This window comes from Anser brachyrhynchus (assembly GCF_964034855.1).
Source record: "Anser brachyrhynchus genome assembly, chromosome: 1".
In the NCBI taxonomy this organism is placed as follows: Eukaryota; Metazoa; Chordata; class Aves; order Anseriformes; family Anatidae; genus Anser; species Anser brachyrhynchus.
This window is the reverse complement of record NC_137694.1, coordinates 7,749,015-7,773,876: the sequence shown is the minus strand read 5'-3', so window position 1 is coordinate 7,773,876 and position 24,862 is coordinate 7,749,015. Positions and strand designations below refer to the sequence as shown.

General features: G+C 47.8%; 1 protein-coding gene across 5 annotated transcripts in view; it reads left to right on the top strand.

Moving 5' to 3' along the window:
* FAM107B (family with sequence similarity 107 member B) overlaps window positions 1–24,862 on the top strand; it is a 60,161-nt gene that overhangs the window by 11,189 nt on the left and 24,110 nt on the right. Inside the window, exon 2 of one of the 5 annotated variants that reach the window (XM_080605950.1) lies at window positions 21,676–21,761. The exons of 3 other annotated variants lie outside the window; for them this stretch is intronic. Coding sequence is in view for 1 of the 2 variants with exons in the window: in XM_080605947.1 (XP_080462073.1) it covers window positions 2,058–2,157 (100 nt within the window). In the remaining variant the exon portion in view is untranslated. Of the gene's footprint in view, window positions 1–2,012; window positions 2,158–21,675; window positions 21,762–24,862 lie in introns of those variants that run through there. One more of the 5 variants, XM_080605947.1, reaches the window with a different exon arrangement.

Genomic DNA, 24,862 nt, shown 5'->3' with positions numbered 1-24,862 from the left:
TCTAAGGTAAATAAGTGATAGGGCATGCTAGGGGAATCAGGAGGTCCTGCAGTGAACCATGGTGCTGTTTGAAACGATTTAAAAATATTTCTGGAAACTAATTGTTGAATGAAGAACGAATGGCTGGAAGCTTAAGCTTGGAACAATTCAGGGCATTTAAAGCCTAGGCTGGGTTTAAGCCTGCTGAGTCTCTTCTAATGGGAGGCTTTAATTTAACTGTGCAGTTCTCCCCCTTCACCTGTGTGATTTTTGTTCGGAACATAAAACTTTTAATCCAGAGCCAGCTGTTCAGCAGCTTAAATCCTAACTTCAGAGCTGGCGGCCCTCGGCTGACATCCAACGAAGGTGCGCACGTACGGGCGCACTAAAAACCGGTATGGAAAAAATCTGCCTTGCAGCTGGTGCTGGTGGTGGCACCACGCTTTCTCTCCTCCCAGCCCCGCTCCAGACTCCCCGCGTTGCTTTTCACAGGCAGGGCGTAAAGCGGAGGGCAAAGCTGCGTGCTGGTGTGGTTTCCAGAGCCAAACGGCGTGATACTGGGCTGCAGCTGGATCCCTGCCTGCTTCTGCTGCGGGCATGAACAAAAGAAGCAAGGAAGTAAAGGCAAAGCAGCCAGCAGCTGGAGGAAAGGCTTTCAGTGACAAGACTTGTCCTTCGCTGACTGGCTGCATTTACTCTTGCTGCAGGAGAACCTTTTGCATTATCCAGCATAAGACAATTTATTACAGGTTTTTTAAGTGCAAGATGCTTTGGAGTACAGGTGTCAGTTACGTAGCGGGCAGACACCAAAGTTTGTGAAAGGACCAAAAGTGCTTCTTGCGAAAACGTGGATGAAGGTAACTGGGGCAGTGCTCAGTGAGAGCAGAGAGAGGGTGGCAGTACAGCTCAATCACACCCAGCAGGCTGTTGTGCTTTTTGTAGAAGAGGTCTTTGTACTTAAAGCTCAAATCGTTTGGACTTTTTATGTGTTTCAAATCTGCCACAGAAGCCAGAGGTATCTTGCAAGACGCCTTCTTCCAGGTGGAGCGCAGGCAGGGTAAGAAGGTGAGTCAGATTATGGGACTATCTTATTACATAAGCCCAGAAAGAAAAGGAAGTGAGAGAATTTAAAAATAATAATAATTCTTTGAGGTGTATCTGTTTGTACTGTATGCATTTTCGCTACAAGCTGAAGCTGTGAACTTTCAGGCTGATCTGCGGGAGATAAGCTTGCAGGAGTCCTTCACACCAGCATCACAAGCTTGAAGTCTCCTGCTCTGCACAACTGAATCCCTCCTGTCATCCCGTTCACCTGCAGATCCTCCAGTCTGGACTTTTGTTTTGGTTCCCTGCTGCTTCGTTTCCTCTTGATCCGAATTCTTCGAACAGAATTGTGTTTTTTTTTTTTTTTGTGTTAACCTGCTTCGAAAGGCTGCTGTGCGCGCGTCCCATCCCACAGTGCCGGAACCAGCCCTGGCAGGTTTCCCTCCTGGGTGGAGCCTTTCTTGACTCAGCCACCAGCTTACAGGAAATCTGGGGGAGCTTCCTATCTTGAAGGCTTCAAAACCTTGACAAACTAGGCTGTAACCAGCCAAAATTTCAGAGGAGAGGCCTAAGAAAGTCATTCAACTTAACTACCTGACCCGATTCTTTATTTGCTTCATGGTTATGAACCAGTTTCTCTTTCTGTTTATGTTTTTGCTGCTTACCTTTCCATTAGGATTCCCCGTGGTGGCTGTTGTAGCCTGCCTTTTGCAGCCTGGTGTTGCTGATTTAACTAAAGCATTAACAGAACAGCACTCTAGGTTCTTCCTGCGTTGTGTCTAGCTGCTGTACGACATGGTTGCTACCTTTTTAAAAGGCTGTCGCGCAAGAAAACCGCGCTGATTTCCTCCAGCACAATCTAAACTGTCATTTTGTGGGCAGCTGCGATGGGAAATACTGGCTACGCTTTAATTCTTGCTAACTTTCTGACCAATGAACCGTAGGAAAACTTAGTGAGGCTGAACGGGGCGGGGGGGGGGGGGGGAAACCCAGGCATTTCTGCCCCCTCGTCCTGTTACCGCTGTAAAGATTTAATGCTCCTTTTTCGGTGCCTTCTGGAAGCCTTTGTAGCAGAGCGAGCGGTTCCTGTGATTCGGCGACACGTGCGCTGCAAAGCCTTGAGAAGCAGAACGGGTAGGAAACTTGTTATTTCAAACTGTTACGTGTTTGTAAACCAACTCGAGGCCTTTGAGTTGAAAGACTTAGCAGTCGGGTTCGGCGTGCAGCTGGGTCGTATCACCGAAAAAAACAGAGCTTGCTTTTGCGTGAAATGGAAACTTAAACACACCAGTAGGAAACGCGGCGAGCCCACGGAAAATACATTGGCCGCGCGTTTTGCAGTCAGGGATCATATTGTAAAGCAATTTCTTTGGGTCGTGGGCCTGTCACATCACGCAGGATCAGTCTTTGCTAACTGGGAAGTGCTTGTTAAGGAGGGGTGGCTGCAGACCCGAGCAGGTCTTGTAGCTGTGTGCTCTCTGCTGGCCACTAACCATCTGTTTTGTCTGGTATTCTTCCCAGGGCGTGAACAAGCCTGGTGAGTAACACATGACAAACAAATACAACGAGGATTGATACATTTGGCCAACGCCTGGAGTATGAGGATCTTGTTTTTTTCCTACCTCCTGCCTTTTACACCAAATTTTACCTTTTCCCCCTTAGCAACCTAGACAAGAAAGGTTCCTGCCCATTTTTCCTGCATTATTATTATTATTTTTTTAATTTTAGCAGTGGCTTTTTTATTTGGATCTTGCAAGGAGTCGCACAGGCTTTTATTTTTCTTAATTTTCTTTTTTATTAGTACATTAGAGGAAGGCTAAGGGCTATATTCTACTGGGAAAAAAAAAAAAAAGAAGGATATCAGAAACATGCTACTTGCTACTTTCAATAAAACTTTAATTAACTAAATGTTCTGTCTGGCCTCCTGCCCATGTAGTAAATAAGGACTAGAGACACTCGCCTAAGTCATTATTATCTGTTATCAAAAATACTGAAGTTTCCATTTCCATCCCACTGTGGAGCTGAAAAAAATGGCCAGCAAGTGTCTATATGCCAAGAAATCTTGATGACTCGGGTTATGCGGTTCCCTACATGTGTGTGTTTGCACTGTTGTCCTAAAGGGTCGCTGTTATCAAGCTGTTCCGTGTTTAAAGCTGCCTCTGTACATACAACGTATGAAATCTGTGCTAGGACTCGTGTTGACTTCCCTTGTAAGGTCTGCCCAGCGTTGTCCTGAGTCGCTGCAAGATGTGGCTGCCCATGCAGAATTTCGTGGAGAGGGAAATTCCTGTTCAAGCCTGGTAAGTCAGGATTTACGCCACCGAGCTGGAGCTGGGCTGCCTGCAGCAGAAGCAGACAGCAGCTTGTGTTCCCCGGGAGGTACCAAGCCGCCCTGCTCCCACCTTGTGCGAGGTTTTCCTGGTTCTGCTCATGTTTATTTTATTTTTCTGGGGCCTGATGCTGGCCTGCCCCCCTCCGTAGAAGCGGCTGACCTGGTGTAAGGACTGTCTGTCCGTCAGGTGGTTTCCTCTGAGTGCAGTTGCAGTGAGGAATTAATGAGGAAGGAAATAAGAGCTGCTGTTGCCTTTGTTTACTCTTTTTGTTCCTGAATCTCCTGCTTCTTATCTCTAATCTTCAGCCTCAGCAAATGGGGTTTAACTCTCGTTAGGTGGAGACTGCAGACGAAATGTGAAGCTGTCAAAGGGGAGCCTGGCATTTAGGCCCTGGCTGCGTTGCCTGTGATGAAACATCATTTTGTTAGCTCCCCGTCAGGAAGCCACGCGTTGTGAGAGCAGCTTTGGTCCCAGAGCATCTCACCCTTCCAGAGCACCGTGTGCTGCAGCCGGAGTTACAAAGGCCAAGCGTTTACAACGCGAGCTGTGTCACCTTCAGGGAGATTCCTGGACGCGACCCCGCAGCGCACAAGGGAAGGGCACGATGGCAGCACCCTCTCCCTGTTGAAACGTGAGTTGAGACCTGGCTTCTGAAGGCTAAATCCAGCCTTTGCCCAGCTTGATGGCACTCTAAACATCTGCTCAGCGTGAGCCAGTGCACGCTGCCTCTCCTGGAGCCATCCTTTGGTGGGACAGTGATGTCCTGTGGTTGTGGTGGCCTTTTTCTAAGGGCCCCATGTCACCTGCTGCCCGGATGGGTGGCTTCATGCTCAGGTTGTCTTCTGGCAGCGCGAATGCTGATGGCCACAGCTGAACTCCAGGCAGCTGAGCTGGTCTGGCTGGCTTGAGCCTACTTCTCTGTTCCAGTAAGCTGCAGATGCTGTCAGAGTTTCCCAGCCCTGCTTTTTTGTTGGCATCGCTGCAGCAAGAAAGCATTTTAGGCGCTTCTTTTCTCTGTCAAAATTATTACTTTGCTATGAATCAGACCTGACTACTAAAAAGTGCGGATGCAGGATGATTCCCTAAACCGGAGTGACTCTTCTTGCCTCTTAAATGAACTGAAGTCTACTGCATTTGAGCTGTCCTGAGCTGCCCTACAGCTTTCTCCAGGCCCCAAAGAGGCATTCGTAGCAGCAGAGAGCAGCCCCTGGTGATGGCCAGCAAAGGGAGGGAAAGGAAACATCATCTTGAAATCCCACTCCCTGCAGACGGAGAGCCCTGGCGACCGTTACGTGGGATTCTCTCTTGAGGGCAGGAACGTCCCGGCGCTGCTCCTTGGGGCACAGGAAAATCCATTATTTTTTCCAGCCCACTTCTTCATTTCCTGGTTCACCATTCAAGTAAAATTTCCTTTCGAGTGCCGTTTACGTTTGCAGCTTTAAACAAGTGGGAAATGGTCTCCCGTGGCAGGCTGCAGTGTAATGCTAGTCGTTACTTTGGAGCTGGCCTCTGGGTTGCCTCTTGCCCCCTCAGCTGTCATCAGCTCGCTCTTAGGTTTTTCTGAAATTTTTGCTTCACTGCTGAGGTCCGCTGCTGATTGTGGCACGGCAAGAAGTGAGCTCATACAGGGCTCAAATTACTGTCGAACCAGCTCAGATCTCTTTAATGGAAACCTTCCTTCTTTCAACCATTCTGCACTCATTTTACTTCAAGTCATAAAACTTCTTCTGTTTGAACTTTTATGAAAACAAACCCAAACCCTCGTCTGTGTTAGTTACAGGACGCTTTGGTTCCTTTCCCTGTTTTTGTTTCGTGTTATTTACTTAACTGCTGCTGGAGTAGCTTCTTGGGCTAAAAAGACACAGCTTCTTAGCTAAATGATTTAAATGTTTCATAAAGGGAGATGCATAACCAAACTCTTTGTGAAATGACTTAAACATCCACTCCAGCTCAAGCTTTAAATAGGAAGCATGGATCATTTCAAAAGCCAGGAAAGTTTGGACATAATAGAGTATGGATGTGATAATACTTTTTAGCAGCTGTGGAGCTGAAGGAAAACGTCTGACTGTATCTGGCAAAAAACTTGCACGCGTTTGTAACTTGGGGTGCATACATAGGAGCTCATGAGGCAGAGCAGTTTTTTGCAACCGCATGCAACACCAGCCCGTATTTACAAAATTCTGCAGAAAGTATCTTCTCTCTCTCTCATTTTCTTTTCTTTTTTTTTCTTTTTTTTTCTTTTTTTTGTGAGGCTGAGATCTGCCAGGATCTGTTGTAAATTCCATCTTCTCCCGTGTTCTTGTTTTGCTTTTTGGCTTTCCGTGCTGCTGGCTGACCTGTTGGTGATGCTTAAGTTTAAGGAGACCTCAGTTGCACAGTCATTCACGTGGAAAAAAAAATCGTATATGCTTCTGAGCTTTTCTCTGAACTCCTTACGTTTCCTGAGTGTTTTGAAATGGCACGGTATTGCCCAAGTTATTTCAGCAGGTTGTGAAAAACGGTTTGAAATAGTAAGCCTGGTGTTTTGGCAGAAAAAGCTTTGGTGTCTTCTACCTTCACGTTTCCAGCAAACCTGTGGTCACCGCAGCCTGTGGGTTCTCTCCAGTTGTTGTGCTCGAATTTCTTAAGGTGCCGTACTTTTTTTTAAAGGCATTTTAGCCCTCCAGGCCCAGTGCTCTGTCCACGTTCAGTAAATGACTCATATGGAGATCAATGTTTTCCTGTGTTTTATTAGCACTCCAGTTTCAGCTGGTCCTGTAATCTCATGTTTCTTTTTATAACTATTTTATAAGGAGAAGGACCCAATTAAACCAGTTCGGGTTTCTCTGTTCCAGTGCTGTTACCCTGTCTCCTCGAACCAAACCTGCCTTGGCTGTCTGCAAGCCTCTGGCACGTTCCCCCTCACTTCTACGCACACGCCGAAAGCTGCTGCAGCCATTTACACAGCCCTATCTGACCATCTCTGCCTCCTTTCATCCTGATGTTTGCACACAAAGCACACGATCTCGTGTTTGGTTCGTATGTTTTGCAAACAGAGGCCTAGATTTGCTGGACACAGACATTTTTAAAAAGAGATTTCTGCGATGAAGGCTCCAGCAGCAACCTCTCCGTGCATCTCATCCTGCTCTGGGTGCCCGGCACGTGGTCAAGCAGCCCTGCTGCGGGCTTCACCGCCCTGCTGTTGGACTGGAAACGAAACGAGGTGTGGAAGCAGCCACTGCTGGTGCCTTCACGCTGCTGTGCGAGCATCCTGCTGGTGTGGTGATGCAGGAGCGAGTCTTGTCCAGGATCAGGCCAGGAGAGCAGACTGTAGGTCCTCTGCTGGGGAGATGAGGCGTAAACACTAACTGTAAATTCAGGTCTGGCACAGAGTCGTTCTAGGATGAATGTGCGTGTGGGGGAAGCTCTCTGGAGTTGCATGGATCGAAACATTGAAGTTCAACTGGATTAGAAATACGTAAATGTAATGAAGGGCAAAAAATATTGCTTACAAATATGTTTGCGGCTAAATTTCAGGTTTATTTCAATGAAGTCTTCAAACTAAATTCCCTACCCCTGATCCGAGCAACATGGGGCTTCCCTCCCACCACGAACATCTGTAACCTGTTGGAATTTGCTGGTTAGAAGATTTGAACCAAATTTCGTGAGAACCAAGCAAAATTTGTCAGAAATCTTTCTTTTGAATTCAGGAAGAGCATTGTCTTGATTTTCATTTCATTTAATGAATTCAGTAGCTAGTTCTTCCAATTCAATAGGTATTTCTAAACTCCTCACTTTCTCAGCTTAGAAAGCCAGGAACGTGGTTAAGACAGGGAAGGATAACTCTACGAATTTCCCAATCTGGAATGGTGACAACAATAATTGAGTTGTTAACTTTAGATAACTTCATTCGTTTTATAAATTTGATCTGTAAACAAAAAGTCTGTTACATTTCATGCCCAGTCTGCTTCAGGCGACTTTATTTAAGTAATTAAAATGTTTGGTGATAGAGACGTTGGGAACTTGCTCTGCCTTCGCTTACCATAGTGCAACCTTGGTAGGAGAAACAGCTGAAAACGTGTTTGCTTTGAACATTAGAACCAAATCGTTTTCTCTGCTGTGATAACGAGTTTGAGTAGATATTATGTGTGACCAATTAGTATGTGTTTTACCTGCCTGCTAAGCAAATAAAAGGCTCACTTTACAGCAACCTTCCTGCAGAGTACGGCTGAAATGTAGAAAGAGTGAGGAATATTTGACAGTCAAGATTTCGGCTGAAATCATTTCGATTTTATCATCCGTTCAGCGCTACGACACAAATCAACGCCAGTGTTTCCTCCCCTGGTACGTCATCTTGAATCCTTTTAAGTGAAGTGGAAAATGGGGTTGTTCTGAGCCCGTGTGCACCTTGCTCTCGATGTAAACCGTTGAAACCAACAGGCTACAAGCTTCGAATATGCACAAGTCGCCCCGGCAATGCATGAATATATTTAGGTGTGCAGGTTGCGAAGAACCTTTGTGGTCTTTCAAGGGTCTACCTTGGGTAAAAGCAGGCTTGAAAACCAAAGCTTGCTGTGCCTTCTTTCCTAGATCTAACAGATGCCTGGATAAAGGAAATTAGTCATAAGAAGGAAGTCTTAAAACTGGTTTGAGTTAGCTTTCGAAGGTGAGGGTTACGTTGGTGATTTAAAACTTGGGATTTCTCACCGCCACCAGAGCCAATAAATGGTAATCTGACATGAGCTTCTGGCAAGATACCGGCCGGTCTGCGAAGGGCTGCACGCGAGTTGAAACAGATGTGGTTTGGGATCAGCTGAAGCCTACTTCGCAGCCTTCCACTGTGCGTCTGAGGCTGGTGACGGAGGAGGAGAAGCGAAGAGATGACTTGTGCTCACCAGCACGGGTTTGTTGTAGGGCTGGCTGTAACGGACCTATTATTCGTGTGTGCTTTGGCCAGTCCTTCGAGGCTGAGCTGGAGAAGGAGCCTCACTGTGGCAGCTGAAGGACAGGTTTCTGAAAGACAGCAGCCGATCCCATCCCAGTGCCTCTCTCCAGTACCCTTTGGGGTTTCACAGCACCACTTGGAAGACTCCTGGACAAGCCCTTTCCTGGTTCCCTTCGGCTCTGAAGGCTGCAACCACAGAAGACGACACCACCGAGAGGAGCAGAAGGGAAACTTCTTCGGGTCTGTGCCTTCCCATCTCATTACCAGCATCCTGTGCTGCATACGAGACCGAGGAGCAGGAAGGGAGTGACTTCTGCACAGTTTTCTTTCCCAGTCCGTGTGACCCTCTCACGTGCCTCTTTGGCTCGCAGGAGGAGAGCATGTGCTTCCTCGCACGTTTGCTCAGTAAATAAAGGAAACGGGTATCGAGTGCCTTACGTCCTTCCAGGGCTCTCACGTTTTTTTCCCTCCCCTTAATATTCATCTGAACGCTTGATATTAACAAAACCGCAGTAGATTAAATAGCGTTTTCAGCCCCATCTGGATGTGATTGCTGTAATTGTTGCCAGGCAGCGTTTGAAGCCGTTTTTATCTCAAAAGAAAAGCCACCCAATGGCAGGGGGCGCGGGAGACAGGCTGCTAATGGGATTACGGCGTGCGACATCCACAAATGAAATCCTCCGCCGGGGAGGCTGCCGAAGGAGGAGAGCAAATGATGCAAGAGGAATGGGAAGAGGCCTGGGTTTGCATCTTAATTAAGGCTTAAAATTTATGGTTTCAGCAATGGGCCTTAATCTGCTAGCCGAATCGCGGCTTTATGGCTAACGTATGGGAAACAGTCTGAGTTGGGAAGAAGTGTTCAAAACGCAGATGTTGAAAGCATTTAAGCCAGATGCAGAAGGAGGAAGGGGGAGAGGTAGGAAGCAACTCGGGGCTCTCTTCATAAGGCACTGATCAGGGCTTGTGCATCTGACTGACTTTATTTATTTATTTCCCTCGATCATTTGGATTATCGAACATTGGTTCTCTTTTAACCATCGTTTTAATCAAACAAAACACAGCATTTTATCTGAAGAGAAGCTTGTCCTATTTTTTAACTTCAGATTTTTAGATCCGAAGGGAGAAAGCTCACATTTTTAACGGACATTTTGTATAAGAGAGTAAAATAAAAAAGCTCTGTCACTAAAACAATATTTCAAGACTTGCTTTGGATTTGTTTTCAACTTCGAATGAATCAAACAATTTCCTCAATACAGTTTGATTCTATATAGCGGTTCTTCAGTTAAAGCTGTGGTAGGGTTCCCTGCAACTTCAGGTGTCTGGACCGGGTGGGAGGAACTGCTGGGGACAGCACCTGCTGTTGGGTGAAGGTCCTCCAACAGCTTTGGACCACGCTCTCCATTGCCCTTGGAGGACACAGAATGCACTTCTCCTTTTCTTCTTCTTCTTTGAAGGGTAGTTAATAATAAATATGACTTCTCTGAGAAGCCAGGGATCGCTGATAAGCCAGTTAACCAGGCTTATCAAACGAAAACGTTTTAATTTGCTTTGCAATTTAAAACAGCAGAACGCTTCAGCCTCCGTAGCACCTAGCTCCGATTGAATTGCGTCAGCGTCAAAGGGCTCTCACTGGGGATGAGGTTTCTTTTTGTTCTACGTGGCCCACGTGTCACTTCGGTTCTTGAATTCTGCATACGTCTGTGTCCTGTGATGACCTTTTTCTATGGGACTTGCAGATATTTCTGCTGGTTTTCACATGCGTCCTTCTGTGCAGGCTCCCGGGGGGAGACTGAGGCCGTTTATGACTTGATAGAGGATTGTTTTTTTGTGTGTACTTCAGAATTAATCAGTCATTATTTTAGAAAACATTTGCACAGCGATGGCACCTGTTAAGCATAACATGCTTCTAGGATATCCACTGGAAAGAATATCCATGAATAAAAAATGAAGCACTTGAATCGATATTATTTCTTTTCATTCCCTGCCTTCTCAGTCTTGCCTGTTGCTTTCATGTTTCGTTCTTTTTATTAGCTTTTCATGATGGTGGAGTTTCCCCTTCAGAAGAGGCGACGTGGCCCTGTTTTTCTCCCTTGCTTTTTTCCATCCGCAGCGCACGCAGCGAAGTGATAGGGAAGTTGGGAGTTATAATTTCAGAACTGGGCATGCAAATAGTTTCTTTAAAACATCCCTTTTTTCCTCTTCTTGTTTTGCTTGGTTTTCTCGGGGTCTTATTTTTTGCCACATCAGCTCTTTCCCGTTACCTGCTTTTATTATTTTGTTTTATGGTCTGTTGTACACACTGTGCAAACACAGTGTAAATCAGAGGCTATTACAGCGCACTTCCAATCAGGTGAGGTCTCCTGGCCCTTGCTCATAAAAATCTTAAACAGCACAGAGTGCTTTAGATGTAAGTACAGTTTTAATAAGACGACTTAACCCTGTGCTAATTTCCTGGAGATCTCTGTCCTTGTAACAGCAGTCCTCATCAGGGCTGTTAACATGGGGTTATAACTTTCTGATGTTCACTAAGGCCAAGTTTTCTTTCCAGTGTTCTTCTACCGATTTAGGAAAATTGCAGTTGTATCTTCACCACATCTGGGTTTGTCTCCTGTGTGCCCGGAGTACTGCACTTACTGACTGTCTTAATTTCCAAATTTTATGTTCAATTCGTTGGCTTGTGTTCACTGAAGCTATCAGCCTTCTCCAGTCGAGGGTTCGTTTGGTAACGACATAGAAATGAGGATGGGGATGTGATTCACTGGTTTGGAGAAGTGGGTATTAATTATAGGCAAAGAATAACTGAGCATACAATGGACAGGTGGTGAGAGTAACCTTCCTGCACTTCCTTCTACTCACTCTGGTTTTGTTCCCTCCTTCTTTTCGTGATCACAAAACTAGATTTTAACTTAGCATAGATGGTTTTTCTTCCCCTTCTACTTCTTTGTCAGCATGGAGATGGACACAGCCCTGACAGTGATGGGCCCACGGGCTGTCCAAAGGCAGGTGAGACAGTAGTTTGTTGCCAGTGTGCTGAACCTTACTTAATTGATTTTTTTCTTTTTTTTGAGGGTATGCAGCAGTACAGTGTGCCTTTTGTGATGCTGACAGAGCCTGTGAAGTTTTAAACACACTTTCTTTCCAGAAGCATGGCAGTGTTCTCCTGCAGCCTGGTGCTGCTCACGGTTACATCACCGTTTCCATTATAAAGCCCTTGTTTCCAGTACCGGTGCTGTGGGCAGTGCTGTTAGACAGAGCTCTGTGGGAAAAGGTTTTGATGAGAGTAAGAAAGGAAAATCTTCCTGCCTTTTCTAGTGTTGCTTTCACCAAAAACATTACAAGGGAAGAAAACTTCCACGTACATTGTTACAATGGGCTTAGATGTAGTTTTGGGTGCTTGGAATGAGAAGCACGTGCTTGTTGTGCTGTGGGAATGTAGGGAAGGTTCAGGGTACAGTGGGATGGCACTTTGCAGGAACTGAGGACCGGTAAGTTCCTAGAATCAGAGAATCCCAGCATGGTTTGGGTTGGAAGGGACCTCAAAGTGCACCCAGTGCCACCCCCTGCCATGGGCAGGGACATCTCCCACCAGCCCAGGCTGCCCAAAGTGGGGTCTCCCCGGAGCCTTCTCTTCTCCAGGCTGAACACCCCCAGCTCCCTCAGCATGGCTCCACAGCAGAGGGGCTGCAGCCTCTGATCATCCTCGTGGCCTCCTCTGGAGTCGCTCTGATACATCCCTGTCCTTGTGCTGGGCCCCAGAGCTGAACGCAGGCTCCAGGCGGGGTCTGACGAGAGCAGAGCAGAGGGGGACAATCCCCTCCCTGCCCTGCTGCCCACGCTGTGTTGGTGCAGCTCAGGACACGGTTGGCTTTCTGGGCTGCAAGCGCACATTGCTGGCTCGTGTTGAGCTTCTCGTCAGCCAGCACTCCCAGGCCCTTCTCCTCAGGGCTGCTCTCCATCCGTTCTCCACCCAGCCTGGATTTGTGCTTGGGATTGCCCCGACCCAGCTGCAGGACCTTGCACTTGGCCTTGTTGAACCTCACGAGGCTCGCACAGGCCCACCTCTCAGGCCTGCCCAGGTCCCTCTGGATGCCATCCCTTCCCTCCAGCCTGTCGACCGCACCACACAGCTTGGTGTAAGCAAACTTGCTTGGGGGGGCACCTGATCCCACTGTCCGTGTCACCAACAGAGGTGTTAAACAGTGCCAGTCCCAGTACAGACCCCTGAGGAACACCACTGGTCCCTGATCTCCACCTGGGCACTGAGCTGCTGACCACAACCCTTTGAGTGCGACCGTGCAGCCAGTTCCTTACCCACCGAGTGGTCAGATCCACGTCTCTCCGATTTAGAGACAAGGATGTTGTGTGGGACAGTGCCAAAGAAGCTCTGTCTTTGCTTGACTTCTAAATTGTCTGTATTCATTCCCAATTTCCTGGTTTTAGTGCAGATTAAATGAACGGTTGAGTTAGGGCTAATAGAGCAAATAGTAGGTCACATTTTAGAGTGAGAGAGGATCTTTTAGTATTAATGCTAAACAGGCTTAAGTCTTATTTAGCCAACAACTTTAGTCTGCCGTTCAGACTTGTATTTCCCACATATTTTGTTAATGGCTTGCACATTTGGGAAATTACTTCTAAACAAGACTTACTGTAAAAAGAAATCAAATAGCGGTGATTTATTAAAAGCTGTTCCAATTATTAACACAGGCTATACACATATACAGATACAAATGAACATGTATGTATGTTTATTTCTGTGTTTTAAAACAGCAGGCTGCAGGCTTTAACCGCATGTAGAATGGGCTCACATTGTTTTTGCTTGGCCACAAACATCTTGGGCTTGAAAGGAGAATAAATAGATGTACGCAAGAGGGATGCTTGGCATTGTAAAGTTGAGTCTTCCCTCCCTGAGTTAGGGTCATCTCTTTCCAGTGATGGAAAATCCGATCTCTCTTCTGTGAGAAAGAGGAAAATAGGCAGGATTGAAATTCTAATAGGCAGGATTTAAATTGCTGCACATCCTGAGGTGTACCAGATGGTCAAATGCAGAAGGGCTAACCGTTATGGAGCTCAGCTGAGACTCTCAGGATCTGCCTTTAGTTTCCTAAGTTCTGACAGAGTTTGCATTTCTTTCTTTGCGGTCCACATCTTCGTGTGCCCTGCGGTGTGCCACGAATTAAAGCTGGGAAACGTTCAGCGGACGAACGCAGGCTTCTGCTCTGCACTTCAGCCCTGGTCTAGCTTTACGGGCAGTCAGGTGGAGAGAAACATCTCGAGGAGGTGATTCCGTATTTAAATGAGCCAGGGCACGTGAGCTGCCTGGGAGCCGTGCTGCTTTTCAGCTTTCTTCACTTTATTTTTGTCTGATGGGGGTGGCTGCTCTACGCTGGGTGCCCGGGTGTGCAGAGAGGGACCCGGGGTTGCACTGGGTGCAGCACCGCGTGTCCTTGCTCCTGCATTGCATTTCTGATCCCGACACCGTGTTTAAAGCTAAACCAGCTATATTGGGGTCTGTGAGCCGTGGGACATGTTTGTCGCTCGCTGTGTGTGGGGCACAAAGTGCTCAGCAGCACCGCAGCCTCTTCGAAGAGATTCACTGCTGCACGGTGTTGGCGCTGCTGTTGGCAGCAGTAGTTGGCCCAAGGCACGACCTCGTGCTCTGTGTTACACTGCAGCCTGCTGCACAGGCAGGGTCCAAATAGCAAATAGGGGCTCCTGCAAAAAAATCTTGATCTTGACCTTTCAGATGTGTTTTTTCTTTCTTTTAAAAGTGGCTCACGGGGCACGAGCTTCCTTCCAAGCAGCCAGGGAGGCAGTGAGCCAGGCTGGCCCCAGCGCTCGCTCCACGTGGGCTCCTCTGCGCTCCTCCTGTCGGCTCTGCTCCTGCACTTTGTTCCTGCAAGTCACAGAACCATTAGGGCTGGAAAAGCCCTCCAAAATCATCTCGTCCAACCATCCCCCTACCACCAGCGTCACCCACTAAACCATGTCCCCAGGCACCACGTCCAGCCTTTCCTTGAACACCCCGGTGGAAGATTGATGCACTCACATGAAGGGCATCTTTCGCAGCATTTTGAGAGCTGGAGGCTGATTTAGCACGTTCCTGTAGCGCTACCAGCTATAACAACAAACTAAATCCTTTTCTGAACCTGCGTTCTCGATGTGCGTGCACGTGTGGGTTTGTCAAGGGGAGCCATCCCGCTGCTACCCGCACAAGTACGTGCTCCTGAGCGTGGAGTGTGAAGCAATTCAAAAAAGCTCTTAAAATTTGGGGGGGGGAAGCTGGTGTCTAATGAGAAGTCTTATGCTGATTTAAGCGTGCATATGATTTGAATTTATTTAAATAACTGTGAGAACACGTACTAGCAGAGCCGCTTTTCTCGAGACCTAATTGCTTTTAAGTCGCGAAAAACTCATCGTGTGCGTGCACGTCTGCGGCTCCAAACATCTCTGAGAGAAATGTGGATTAATGAAGCGTCTTGAGAGTGCTTGCCTGTACACGCATTTAACCTAAACCCGTGGTGAACTGAACGTATGAATGCTTCATTACAGAGACAGAGGCGAGCCTAAAGTTTTTAATTTAAATGAAGGAAGCCGGGGCCGACTTTCATATGTGTCCAAATCGTGCTCGCATGTCTCCTCGCGAGGAGTCTGTCACGCATTGACAGGCTGATCTCATTCTTCTCCGGCGGGCGCAGATGGGGATTCTTGAACTGGGATCAAATTCCTCGAAAGTCGCCGCGCTGACATCTTGTGAAGGTGTGAGAGGAGTGGGAATTTGGATGGCAGAGGGTGCAGCAGCAGAGGATGCGACGAGGCAGAAGCAGCGACACTTCCCTTTGCTTTATTCAACACCGCGGTGATGACTGTGAATGTAAAGCATCTCACAGGGGCGGAATAAATGCTTCTCTCCCTTGCCATCTAGGTTCAGTATCACACAGATCCTCGGCTTGATTTCCCGTGCCCTCGTGTAATTAGCTCAGAATTACAACTCTCAACACCACTTTCTTTATGAACATCCCCAAATGCGAGTCTTTTCCCCTCCAGTTCGTATTTGCGTGGGAATCTTGGCTACCTTGCAGCTGTTTTGACAAGACCTATGAAAACCACGGGTCCGAGAGACACACGTAGGTATTTCCTCTACCTCCCCTGCACGTGCGGGCACCTCTCCCAGGGCTGCAGTGTTGCTGCTTCCTTTATTCCTGGGAATAAAGTGCTCAAAGCCACCCGTGGGTGCCATCAGCCGTGCACTGAAGTGTTACGAAGTTTGAGCCAGAGGTGACTTTGCTCTGCCTGTTGGTATCAAACGGAACAAGCAGAGGTGTGCGTTTGGATTATTGTAAAAGAAAGGGGGAAAAGCAGGGGAAAACACAAACCACCAGGATGTTAGATGTAGTCGTAACAAATCAAAAAATTTTCCAGATGGCGACGTGCTCCTGCCCTTTCTGACAGACTCTTCTCACTTCCCCGTCAGGCTGGTAATCCTGTTTGTCCACAGCTTTTCTGATTGAGCTCCTCTGGCTCTGTCGGAGAGGCTCGAGGTCTTGTGAGCAGGCTTGCGAGTTGGTTAACCCTAATTTAAAACATGCGGCGTTTGAGAGCACAGCGTGTGCTGCCGAGGGAAGAGCTGCGCAACACTGAATTCTCGCGCTTCTCTCTGAACGTTAAAGATTCACACCGGAGGGGGTCCGGTGGCTTTCCTTCAAAACGTGTGGCTGCAGCCACAATGCCAGCAAGATTTTGGGTTGAAGTTGCAGAATTGTATCAGACCCCAGTTGGCTGTTATATTTATTAGATACCTGCTTGCTTGATGGGCTTTTCAGAGGAAAGTTAGGTGCTTTTTTTTCTAGGTAGGATTAGTTTAATACGTGCAAAAACTGTGTGTGTGCGTGTGAAGTCCTACTAAGCTGAGTCACTGCTTTGGCAAGTTTTTAGTTTTAGTCAATGTTCTTTTTTTTCTTTTCTAAAGTCGCAGTTTATCAGCTATCTCGTTCCACTCTTCCAGCAAAAAGCAAATATCGCTGCCTTATTTTTCAAGTCTCGTGGATCTGATGGAGCTGCACAGCAGAAGATTGAAGCAGGGAAGGGAATTGCGGCTGGTGGGCGACTGGCTGTAGGCGGGTGTTCGGTATCCAGCAAGAAAACTGGCAGACGTGTAGGCTGCAGACGTATTTATATAACGCAGACTGCTGGAGTTCTTGTCTGTGATGCCCAGCTCTGAGTGGCGTTGGCTAGTTGTGCACGCACACCCGCTTGCTGCTCCCGTGAATGCACAGGTTTGTGTGTCTTGGCGTTTCTTTACAGCGGAGGAGTGGGAATAGGCTGGCCAGGAAACATCCCATTGCCTTGCCCATTGTAACCGGCACTGAAAACAGCTCGAGGACGTGACCTTGTGTACTGAGCCTCATCCTGACAAGTTCTCAGCAGCTTCCAGAGGCTCTGGCATCGCCACGGCGCCGTGGGCTCCGCTTCTGCGTGCCATATAAGCCTCGTGCAGTTTTTGCCAGGCGCTAATTCAGCCTGAAGGTACTCTGGTCCTGTCTGAAACGCCCTGCGTTTGGCACTGCTGCGTCAGCAAAGCCGTTTGGCTACAAGGCACACCAAAGGAAAGGAGGGGAAGAAATAGTCGGCCTTTCAAGCCAAATGCTCGAGCAGCTGCTTCGGAGCAGCAAGCGTGGCGCTTTCCACAGGACTCGTTCCCTGCGTGCAGTAGGTAACACAGTCCCTCGCTGTTCAGTCTCCTTCCTAGTAAAGAGCAGACCTCACTGGTAATTTCTGAGGCTTTTTACTGCTGTTTTCAGGCCCTCACATGTGTTTGTAGCATGGTTTTCTTTTAAACCGTACGATACAGTTCCTATTATGAGTCTTAATTTAATTCTTGTCTGACAAAGCTCCTCCTGCCTGTTTTACACAAAGCACATGCTGACATCTACTCCGTTCCTTTCATCAAGTTTTTGGCAACATAGCAATGTGGGACGAGTTGTTCAGGCCACGCTGACTTGTACCTGCTGAAAGGTCTGCCTCCCAGTTTGTCTGTGTTGGTGGGTTTTGATTTACTCAGGAAGATACCTGCAAATGTTTGTGGGGAAATGATGTTACCACCAGAACTCAGCGTCTGCGCTGGCTCCTGTATTTCACTTCAAACTATCGGGGTTGTGTTTAGTTTGGTAATACGGAAATAAAGGCGATCTCCATCCACATTCGTGGACTGAGAAGGACAGGAAAACGTTTCATGTGCGAAAGAAAACTTCAGGAATTCTGGGTTTTGGCAACTGCGAGGTTAGTGGTGCACGACTGAACGCTTAAAATTGCTTTCTGTTTTGGAGGAACTGGGCCTCAAGGGAACCACTCGGATACAGGAGGGTCTTTGGGTCCTGCCTGCCCTGTTGCTTTGTTCAGCGGCAAGTCAGGACCTAAGAAGAGATCCCCTGGTATTGTTTTGGCCTCTTGTTATCAGGGTTTTACTTAGCTGATGAGCTATGAGGTTGTCCAGAGGCTGCCCTGGAAATCCCCTGGCTTTTGCAGCAATGGGAGTTTCTCCCATCAGTAACCTGTTCGGTGCTTGTCCAAGCTTTGCACGTCTCCATGACCCCGTTTCCCCGCCGTTAACATGGATGCAGGGGGTTTTGTGGAATAGATGTGACATCTGATTGAGGCTGACAGCTGGGCCGAATGGCCGGGCTGTTGGTTTTCCCGGTGCATCTTTGCTCTAGTTGTGGCCTCTGCTTCGGAGTCAGCATCGGATGGGTCAGGATCTCGAGGGGGAGCCCTCCAGGTTGGTACAACACCGAGGAGTAGCTGGGAAGAGCTCAGTGTCACTCCACCTTCTGGGTCTCTTTGTTTGGCTTTTGCTTTTCCCAGCTGTTTTATTTTCTAAGCGAGCGGCAGGCACACCGAGCGAGCAAACCCAGCGCGCGGGGATGCGCTCCCAGGGGAGACGCAAGGCGACACTTCTGTAGCCAAGACGACTTCTGTAGCCAAGACGACTTCCGTAACGAAGATAGTTTCTGTAGCCAGGATGGAGAAACGTCACCGTTCGCCACTTGCACGGGTTGGGGCAGCAGCTGCCATTCCTGGGGGCAGCGGAGCAGATGTCCTCGCTGCAGCTGCCGGGGTTCGAGCGGTGAGACCTCCGGGCCGGCGCGGCTGGGGCAGGCGCCTCCTGCCTCGCTGGGACAGCCTCTGCTGCCTCTCGGAGACCGGGGCGGGCGTGCTGGAGGAGAGCAGGAAGGTGCCATGGGCGGGCAGCTGGGAGAGTTTGCTCGTGGGGAATTCGAGCCCTGGGCTGGAAAGCGGCCAGCGCGACTCCCGCGCCCCAGTGATGAGTACAGCATCCCCGGGGGCACCGAGGGGCTCTCGTACTTCTCCCCTGGGATGCCTCGCATGCCAGCTGTACAAAAGGAACGGAGCCACTAGAAATACTCCTCGCTTCGTACTTCTGAAGATTTTTAACCCGGGGAACCAAATTGCTCCATTTTAGTTTTGATTTTGTGTGTTACTGCTTCTAAGAAAGCGCTTCGCAGGGCTCCGTCTCATTAGCGCCTCCATTCAGAGCGATGATCCAAGCAGGAGGACTAATAATAGAACTTAACACTGCTGCTTTTGATTTGAGAACTGCATAAAGAGCGATGTCAAATTAAAATACTTGGTGTTTTGTGTGTTGCCTTTTGTAGTCGGAGCCCTTTTTGTGACAAGCGACATTAATTTTCTTACAATTCTGGAAGAAAGAAATCGGATATCTATTTCTAATTGCTAGTGCTTAGGAATATGATACGTGCGTAAGGCAGGAGAGATTGATTAGACTCATTATGACATGAAAGGAAAATGTCAGCCTGCAAAAATAAGCAATAGAGTTGTTGCATTTTTTATTACACTTTCGCCTTGGGTTCTGTATAACTGGAAAAGGAACGCGCACGAAATAAAAAACGCCACCAAAAAACCCTTGCCCTGAAAAATAGAGCAGCAGAGGAAGGGAAAAAACCTTAATTATTGGGAAAAAATTTAGTCCCGGGAGATTGAAGGGTATGACTGGCTTGAATAATTGCTTGCAAATAAATATATGAAGCGGGGAAAAAAAAGGAGAAATACGTATTCTGGCTTGGAATCACCAAGAGGCTGGGTACATGCACGAGATTGTGCTCGGGACTGGCGGAAGCAACAGAAACATTTCCAAACGGGCCCAAGCGGTGCCGTGCCAGGGAGATGTGGGCCAGTGCAGGGCTGGTGAGTTCTCCTCCTGTGCCATCACACGGGGACTTTGAGAGGAGCTTTTAAGGGCCAGGGGATGGAAGATAGGCTCGAACAGAGCGGGACCGTGGGGACAAAGTGGCCTCTGCCCTGTCCTTCGTGCACCCTCCCTTTGCCACCCGTCTCTGCAGAGGACGGCCTCCGTGGGAACGCTCATGGAGCGAGCGGGTTTGCTCGTGTCCTCTGTGCTCTTCTCCGGATGTGCCAAAAAGATTCTCCTGCAAGGAAAATCTGTTGAACAGATTTATATTTTTCTTACTTCTGGTGCGTTTGACTCTTGCTTTAAAAAATAATGACTCCTCCCTGTTTATATCTCCCATCCCCAAGTTAGCAGAGGTGCAGCTCTGCAGGCACTGCTGCTTAGGAGCTAGCCAGCTACTTGGATGCTTTGTATATTTGTTAGCATTAAAGGCCAAGCACCTGGAGCTTAAAACAAGCTTAAAAACCAGCTTTTTGGACCGAGATCAAGAATGAAACATTTTGGCAGAGGAAGTCGTGAGGACAGAGATGTCAGGAGCAGTTAGGTGCTGCCACAGCTCGCCGCGGGGCAGAGAAGGGCCGGACGACCTCTTGAAGTTCCCTCCAGCCCGATTTTCTACAATTCTGCAAAAAAATGGGATTACAATGCTTGTTAGCTGGGCAAATTGCTGTAGAGAAGCTGCTTTCAGCAGCTCACACGTGCTTTACGGCTGTTTTCCTGACTTCAGTCAACGCACTCGGGTGGGAGAAGCGGGCCGGGTGCGCACGTGCAGGTCTCCAGCATCGCGCTGCTGCACGTGAAGGTCATCCGAGGCCGCTGCCCTTCCTGCCAGCACTTCTGCAGATGTAAGTCCCCAGGGAACTGTGATATTAATAATTGTGCTCGGTCCATCGGCGAGGCAGATAAGCCGAGGAAGATTAATTGAGTTTGGGAGACTGGCTCCAGCTCGTGCCAGCTGAGGGTCTAACCTTACGTTATTTATAGTAGGTCTTCATCTAATTGTGTAATCTCGGTGTGAAAACGTGGAATTTCTGCAACGTGTGGCTCTCCTTCAAGCAGACCTGTGATTTCTGAGCTCCTCAGTCCTTGGTACCAAGCTAAGCTTCAGGTAATGCGGCCTCCATTTAAGGGAGCAGATGCTTTGGTGTATTAAAAAACAAACACAAAGCCATCCTGCCCAAACAAAAGCAAGAAAAAAAAGCCTCCTAAATAAACCCCACATCTAGACTTGAAGAATATCAGCTCTGGAAACAGAGCAGTGTAAAACGCTGCCTTCAAATTTTCCACCTATTTAATCCTGGGAACTATCTGTTCCAATGTATTTTTAAACAAGTGCTCTGGGAATGGCAGTGAAAACGTCTCGAGTATTTCCATGCAGCCCCGTTTTGGTCGCATTTATTCTGAAACTCATCTTTGTTGAAAAACATCTCGGGGCCAGATTTATCACCAGAGTAATTTGCCTTGATTTTAATAGCGTTGCAGGAAGGGTGATTTTGGCTCGTGGTTTAATTTATAGCACAGGAAATATGTATAGCTACAGCCCGTCTTTGCCCAGGGTATGGTACACGAGGGGAAAACAAGCCTGATTCTATCAGTACTTTGTTAATTTAATTATAACAACAGATGCAGCATTTAATCTGTTTGTCTTTGTTGTTGAGTTACCAAATCCTACTTAAAGAATATTTTTATTTTCCCCAGCTCCAGCACTGAGTAATAAGCCTCACAGCTTCTTGAAATGTTAACCAGCTTTGCAACTTCCTCTCTCTCTCTCTCCCTGCATCAATAATCTCGTATTTTAGCTGATAGCACTTTGTTTTGAAACCAGGAGATGTAAATCTGTCTTCCTTTCTGCTCGTACCTACACCTATTTCCTCCTTTGTTCGCAGAAAGAAAAATGCCACAGAAGAAACCTTCTTCCTCTTTTCCTCTTTTTTCTTTCTTTCTTTTTTTTTTTCTCCTTTGAAGCTAGAAAACGCTGAAGTTAATTTAAAAACACAGCTCTCTGCGCCACAGTTTTGGCACATCTGTGCTCAGTGGCATTTGGTACGTGTTCAGGAAAGCACTTCTATCCGAGGCGTTTCTCGAGTTGAAAACCAGCGCAGTAAACGAGTAAGTGCTCCTCGTGTTTAGCGGCCTGGAAATAACAGAAATATTTCCATCGGCATTTCCAGCCGTGCAGTTCCTGCTGCCTGCAAACAGCCATCTCTGCCTGCTGGTTAATCGGGACGGGACGATGCGACACGTCCGGCTGCTGGTGGTAGGTGCCCACGGTTTCTTTTAGGGGAGCTGCCTTCAGGGGCTGGCAGAGGTGCGAGGGTTCAGGGGGGCTCCTTCTGCTCGCCTTGGGCACCCCTCAGCGTCGGGCTGCTTTTGGCAGTCAGTACAAACGCTCTCGAAACCACGCTTCTCCGATCCTGAGATAAGTGGGGTGAGTCACTTCCTGGAGGTGCTGTGTTTTTTCTCCTACAGAAGAAGCGTAGATTGGCGCAGAGCAGCCCGAAGCACCAGCTTAGCCCGGGTATTCTGGCTTTTAGTCGGTGGGGGATGAAGTGGGTCACAGCCGATGACTTTTCTGGGGTGTTTTTACCCCCATCTTCTGTGCCCTGCTCCCAATATCTGACTGGCTCCCTCTGTGCGAGGAGCTGAGCGTTTCACAGGATCACAGAATATCCTGAGCTGGAAGGGACCACAAGGATCATCGTGTCCAACTCCTGGCTCCACACAGGACCTCCCAAAAATCAGGCCGTGTGTCTGAGAGCATTGTCCAAACACTTCTTGAACTCCAGCAGCCTCAGGGCCATGCCCGTTGCCCTGGGGAGCCTGTCCCAGTGCCCGGCCACCTCTGGGTGCAGAACCTCTCCCTAACCCCCAGCCTGACCCTCCCCTGTCCCGGCTTCTGGCCAGGTGTGGGTCTGGGAAGAAGCAGCAGGTACATCCTGTTACTGGTGGTACTGGGGAGCCACCGGGCTCAGCACCATTGATGGTGTGGCACAACTTTTCGGGATTCTGCGTAAAGGACTGAAAAAAAATTGTTTTCACCGTTCTTACTGCCTGGTAATTTCACGTAGTGATTAATGAGGTGCTCGGGCTCCTTGCTGCATTTCAGACGAAGAGAAACGAGATGTGTTACACTTGGTGACCTTTCCTTCCCCTCGGTTGAACAGTTTGTTTTCCAGGCATGAAAGCCCTTTCCTCTCTCCTCTTTTCCCAGTCACGGGGACTTTCCACGGTTGCATAAAGGTTTAATTACCTTCCTGCACGGGGACGAAGGGGATTTTGTCACCCGTGTGCAGCAGGTGGGAAGGGTTCTTCCTCGCTTCGGCTTCTCCTTAATGCAGCAGATCGCAGGAGCGCATCGCTCTAGGGCTTCAGATGACTCCTTCAGCCTGACAGCTCGACTGCTAGCTGCAGTCATGTTGTTATCTGGGTAATTAATCCACAAGGTATTGCGGACAATGCGCTCAATAATACAGGAAATGATTAAACTGAATAATTTCCACGGTTTTCTGTTAGAGAGTGTGAGAAGCTGAAAATAGCCGGCATGCTGGAGATATGATAGGAAGCAGTGACAAGCTGGATTTGTTCTGTATTATTGTAATTTATGAAATTTGGGGTGAAATTTCTCACTATTTGGATATTTTTGGAAGGCACTTTTCCCACTACTGATAAATATCAGGTCTGGGAGTCTGTCCACGCTCCCTGGACTTCCCTAACCCCCCTGGAGGAAGGTGAGTGTCTGGGAGCTGATTGACAGCGCTGATATTTGACATTAGCACTCAGCATAGCTGCTTTGGTTTGCCCTCTGGATAACCATGCCAATGCTCTAAGGAGCTTGCTTTCCTATTTTAGCTACAGCAGTTGAAGGCCTGAAGGTAGGTGACATGAATGCTTCTATAAATATGGATAGTTTTAATCAAGCCTTTGTTTATATTTGGGTAATATCATAATGGTGTAAGCAAGGGAGAGAGTGGGATGTATAAAAGGTGTTGGGCAAGACAGTGACGAGTGATGGATGTCTTCAATTTTTAGCTGAGGTCTTGAGTGAGATTAATGGAAGGTGTCTGCGGCTGCACCACACCGAGCCATCTGAAGTATTTCTTGCACTGATGGAAAGAAGGGAAGGGTGAGACATGAGAATTTGAAGGAAATTCCTGTTGCCTTGGTCTTACACGTGTCTGCCTTATTCATTTAGCTTGCTGTCTCCTCCTGTCTGTCAAAACATTTGTTGGAGTAACACAGCTGTCCCACGGCAGATTTTGGGGAAGGGATTTTTTTTTTCCTTTAAAATGGATGACACCACCCTCTGGCCACGGAAATAACCCTCAGCTGTGATTAAAGGATTCTGAAACGTTGCATAAATCTCTTTTCCCTGATAAGAGCCTGTGCTCCAGCCTCTACAAACTTCTCATTTTTGACCGTGTGGGAAAGAGCTAGCAAATGTGCTCATCTCCCTGGCAGTGGGGCTGGGACTTCTGGTGGTGGACACACACTCTAGTAAACCCACTGCTGCTGACTTTCAAAATTCATCCATTTACTGTCATTTCTATCACTGTGTGAATTTAACTATAAACACAGTTTTCCTTTTTTTTTTCAGAGGTAGTGTTCGTGTTGAGTAGAAGCCGTAGGAAAGCACCGAGCACAGTAGGATGTGAATGAAAATTAATTTGCAGACATACACTTCCCGTCTCAAAATGCGGACCGCTGGAGAACCACAGAGATTTATTGTTTGTTCTGCGGGCCCTGAGGTGCAGGTGGGGTTAGGTGTGCTTGTGAGGGGGGAAATGGCTCTTGAAAGAAGGTGCTGAGCCTGGAACGGCGGAGTTATCACCAAGTGATGCCGTGTTAGTGGGCTGTGCTGGCAGGGGGAGGTTTGGGGATGAAGGTGTCGACTGACATCTTTTTTTCTCTGGGAAATCTGAACTAAACAGTTAGCTAAAGCGGGAGTGGGATGGTGCCTTGGTGTGAAAGACAAGCTGAGGTTGTCTTTCAACCTAAGAGGTCTAAGAGGTTTTCCCTCTTAGGTTCTGATCACTTGTAAAATCCATTTGTGGCATGAGCTCTAACAAAACTTAAGCAATAATAGAACTATTGTCATTCCAATCAGCCTTCTGTAACCCTTTCCTCATCCCTGAGTAAATCACGAGAGATGAAGGAGCTGGAATATTAAATTTCTTTCCCGATGATGTCGTTAGTAGAGAGATTTCTTTTTTCCACCTACACTTCCTAGTCTGATCTCCGCTGTTACAGGAATTCTACCCTTTTCCTACAAATCGTACTGCTTTGTCTGCTGTGTTGAAATAACACAATTCCCCGTGATAGCTGGCCGTGTTTGTGCTGGCACAGCTGTTCCCAGTCTGG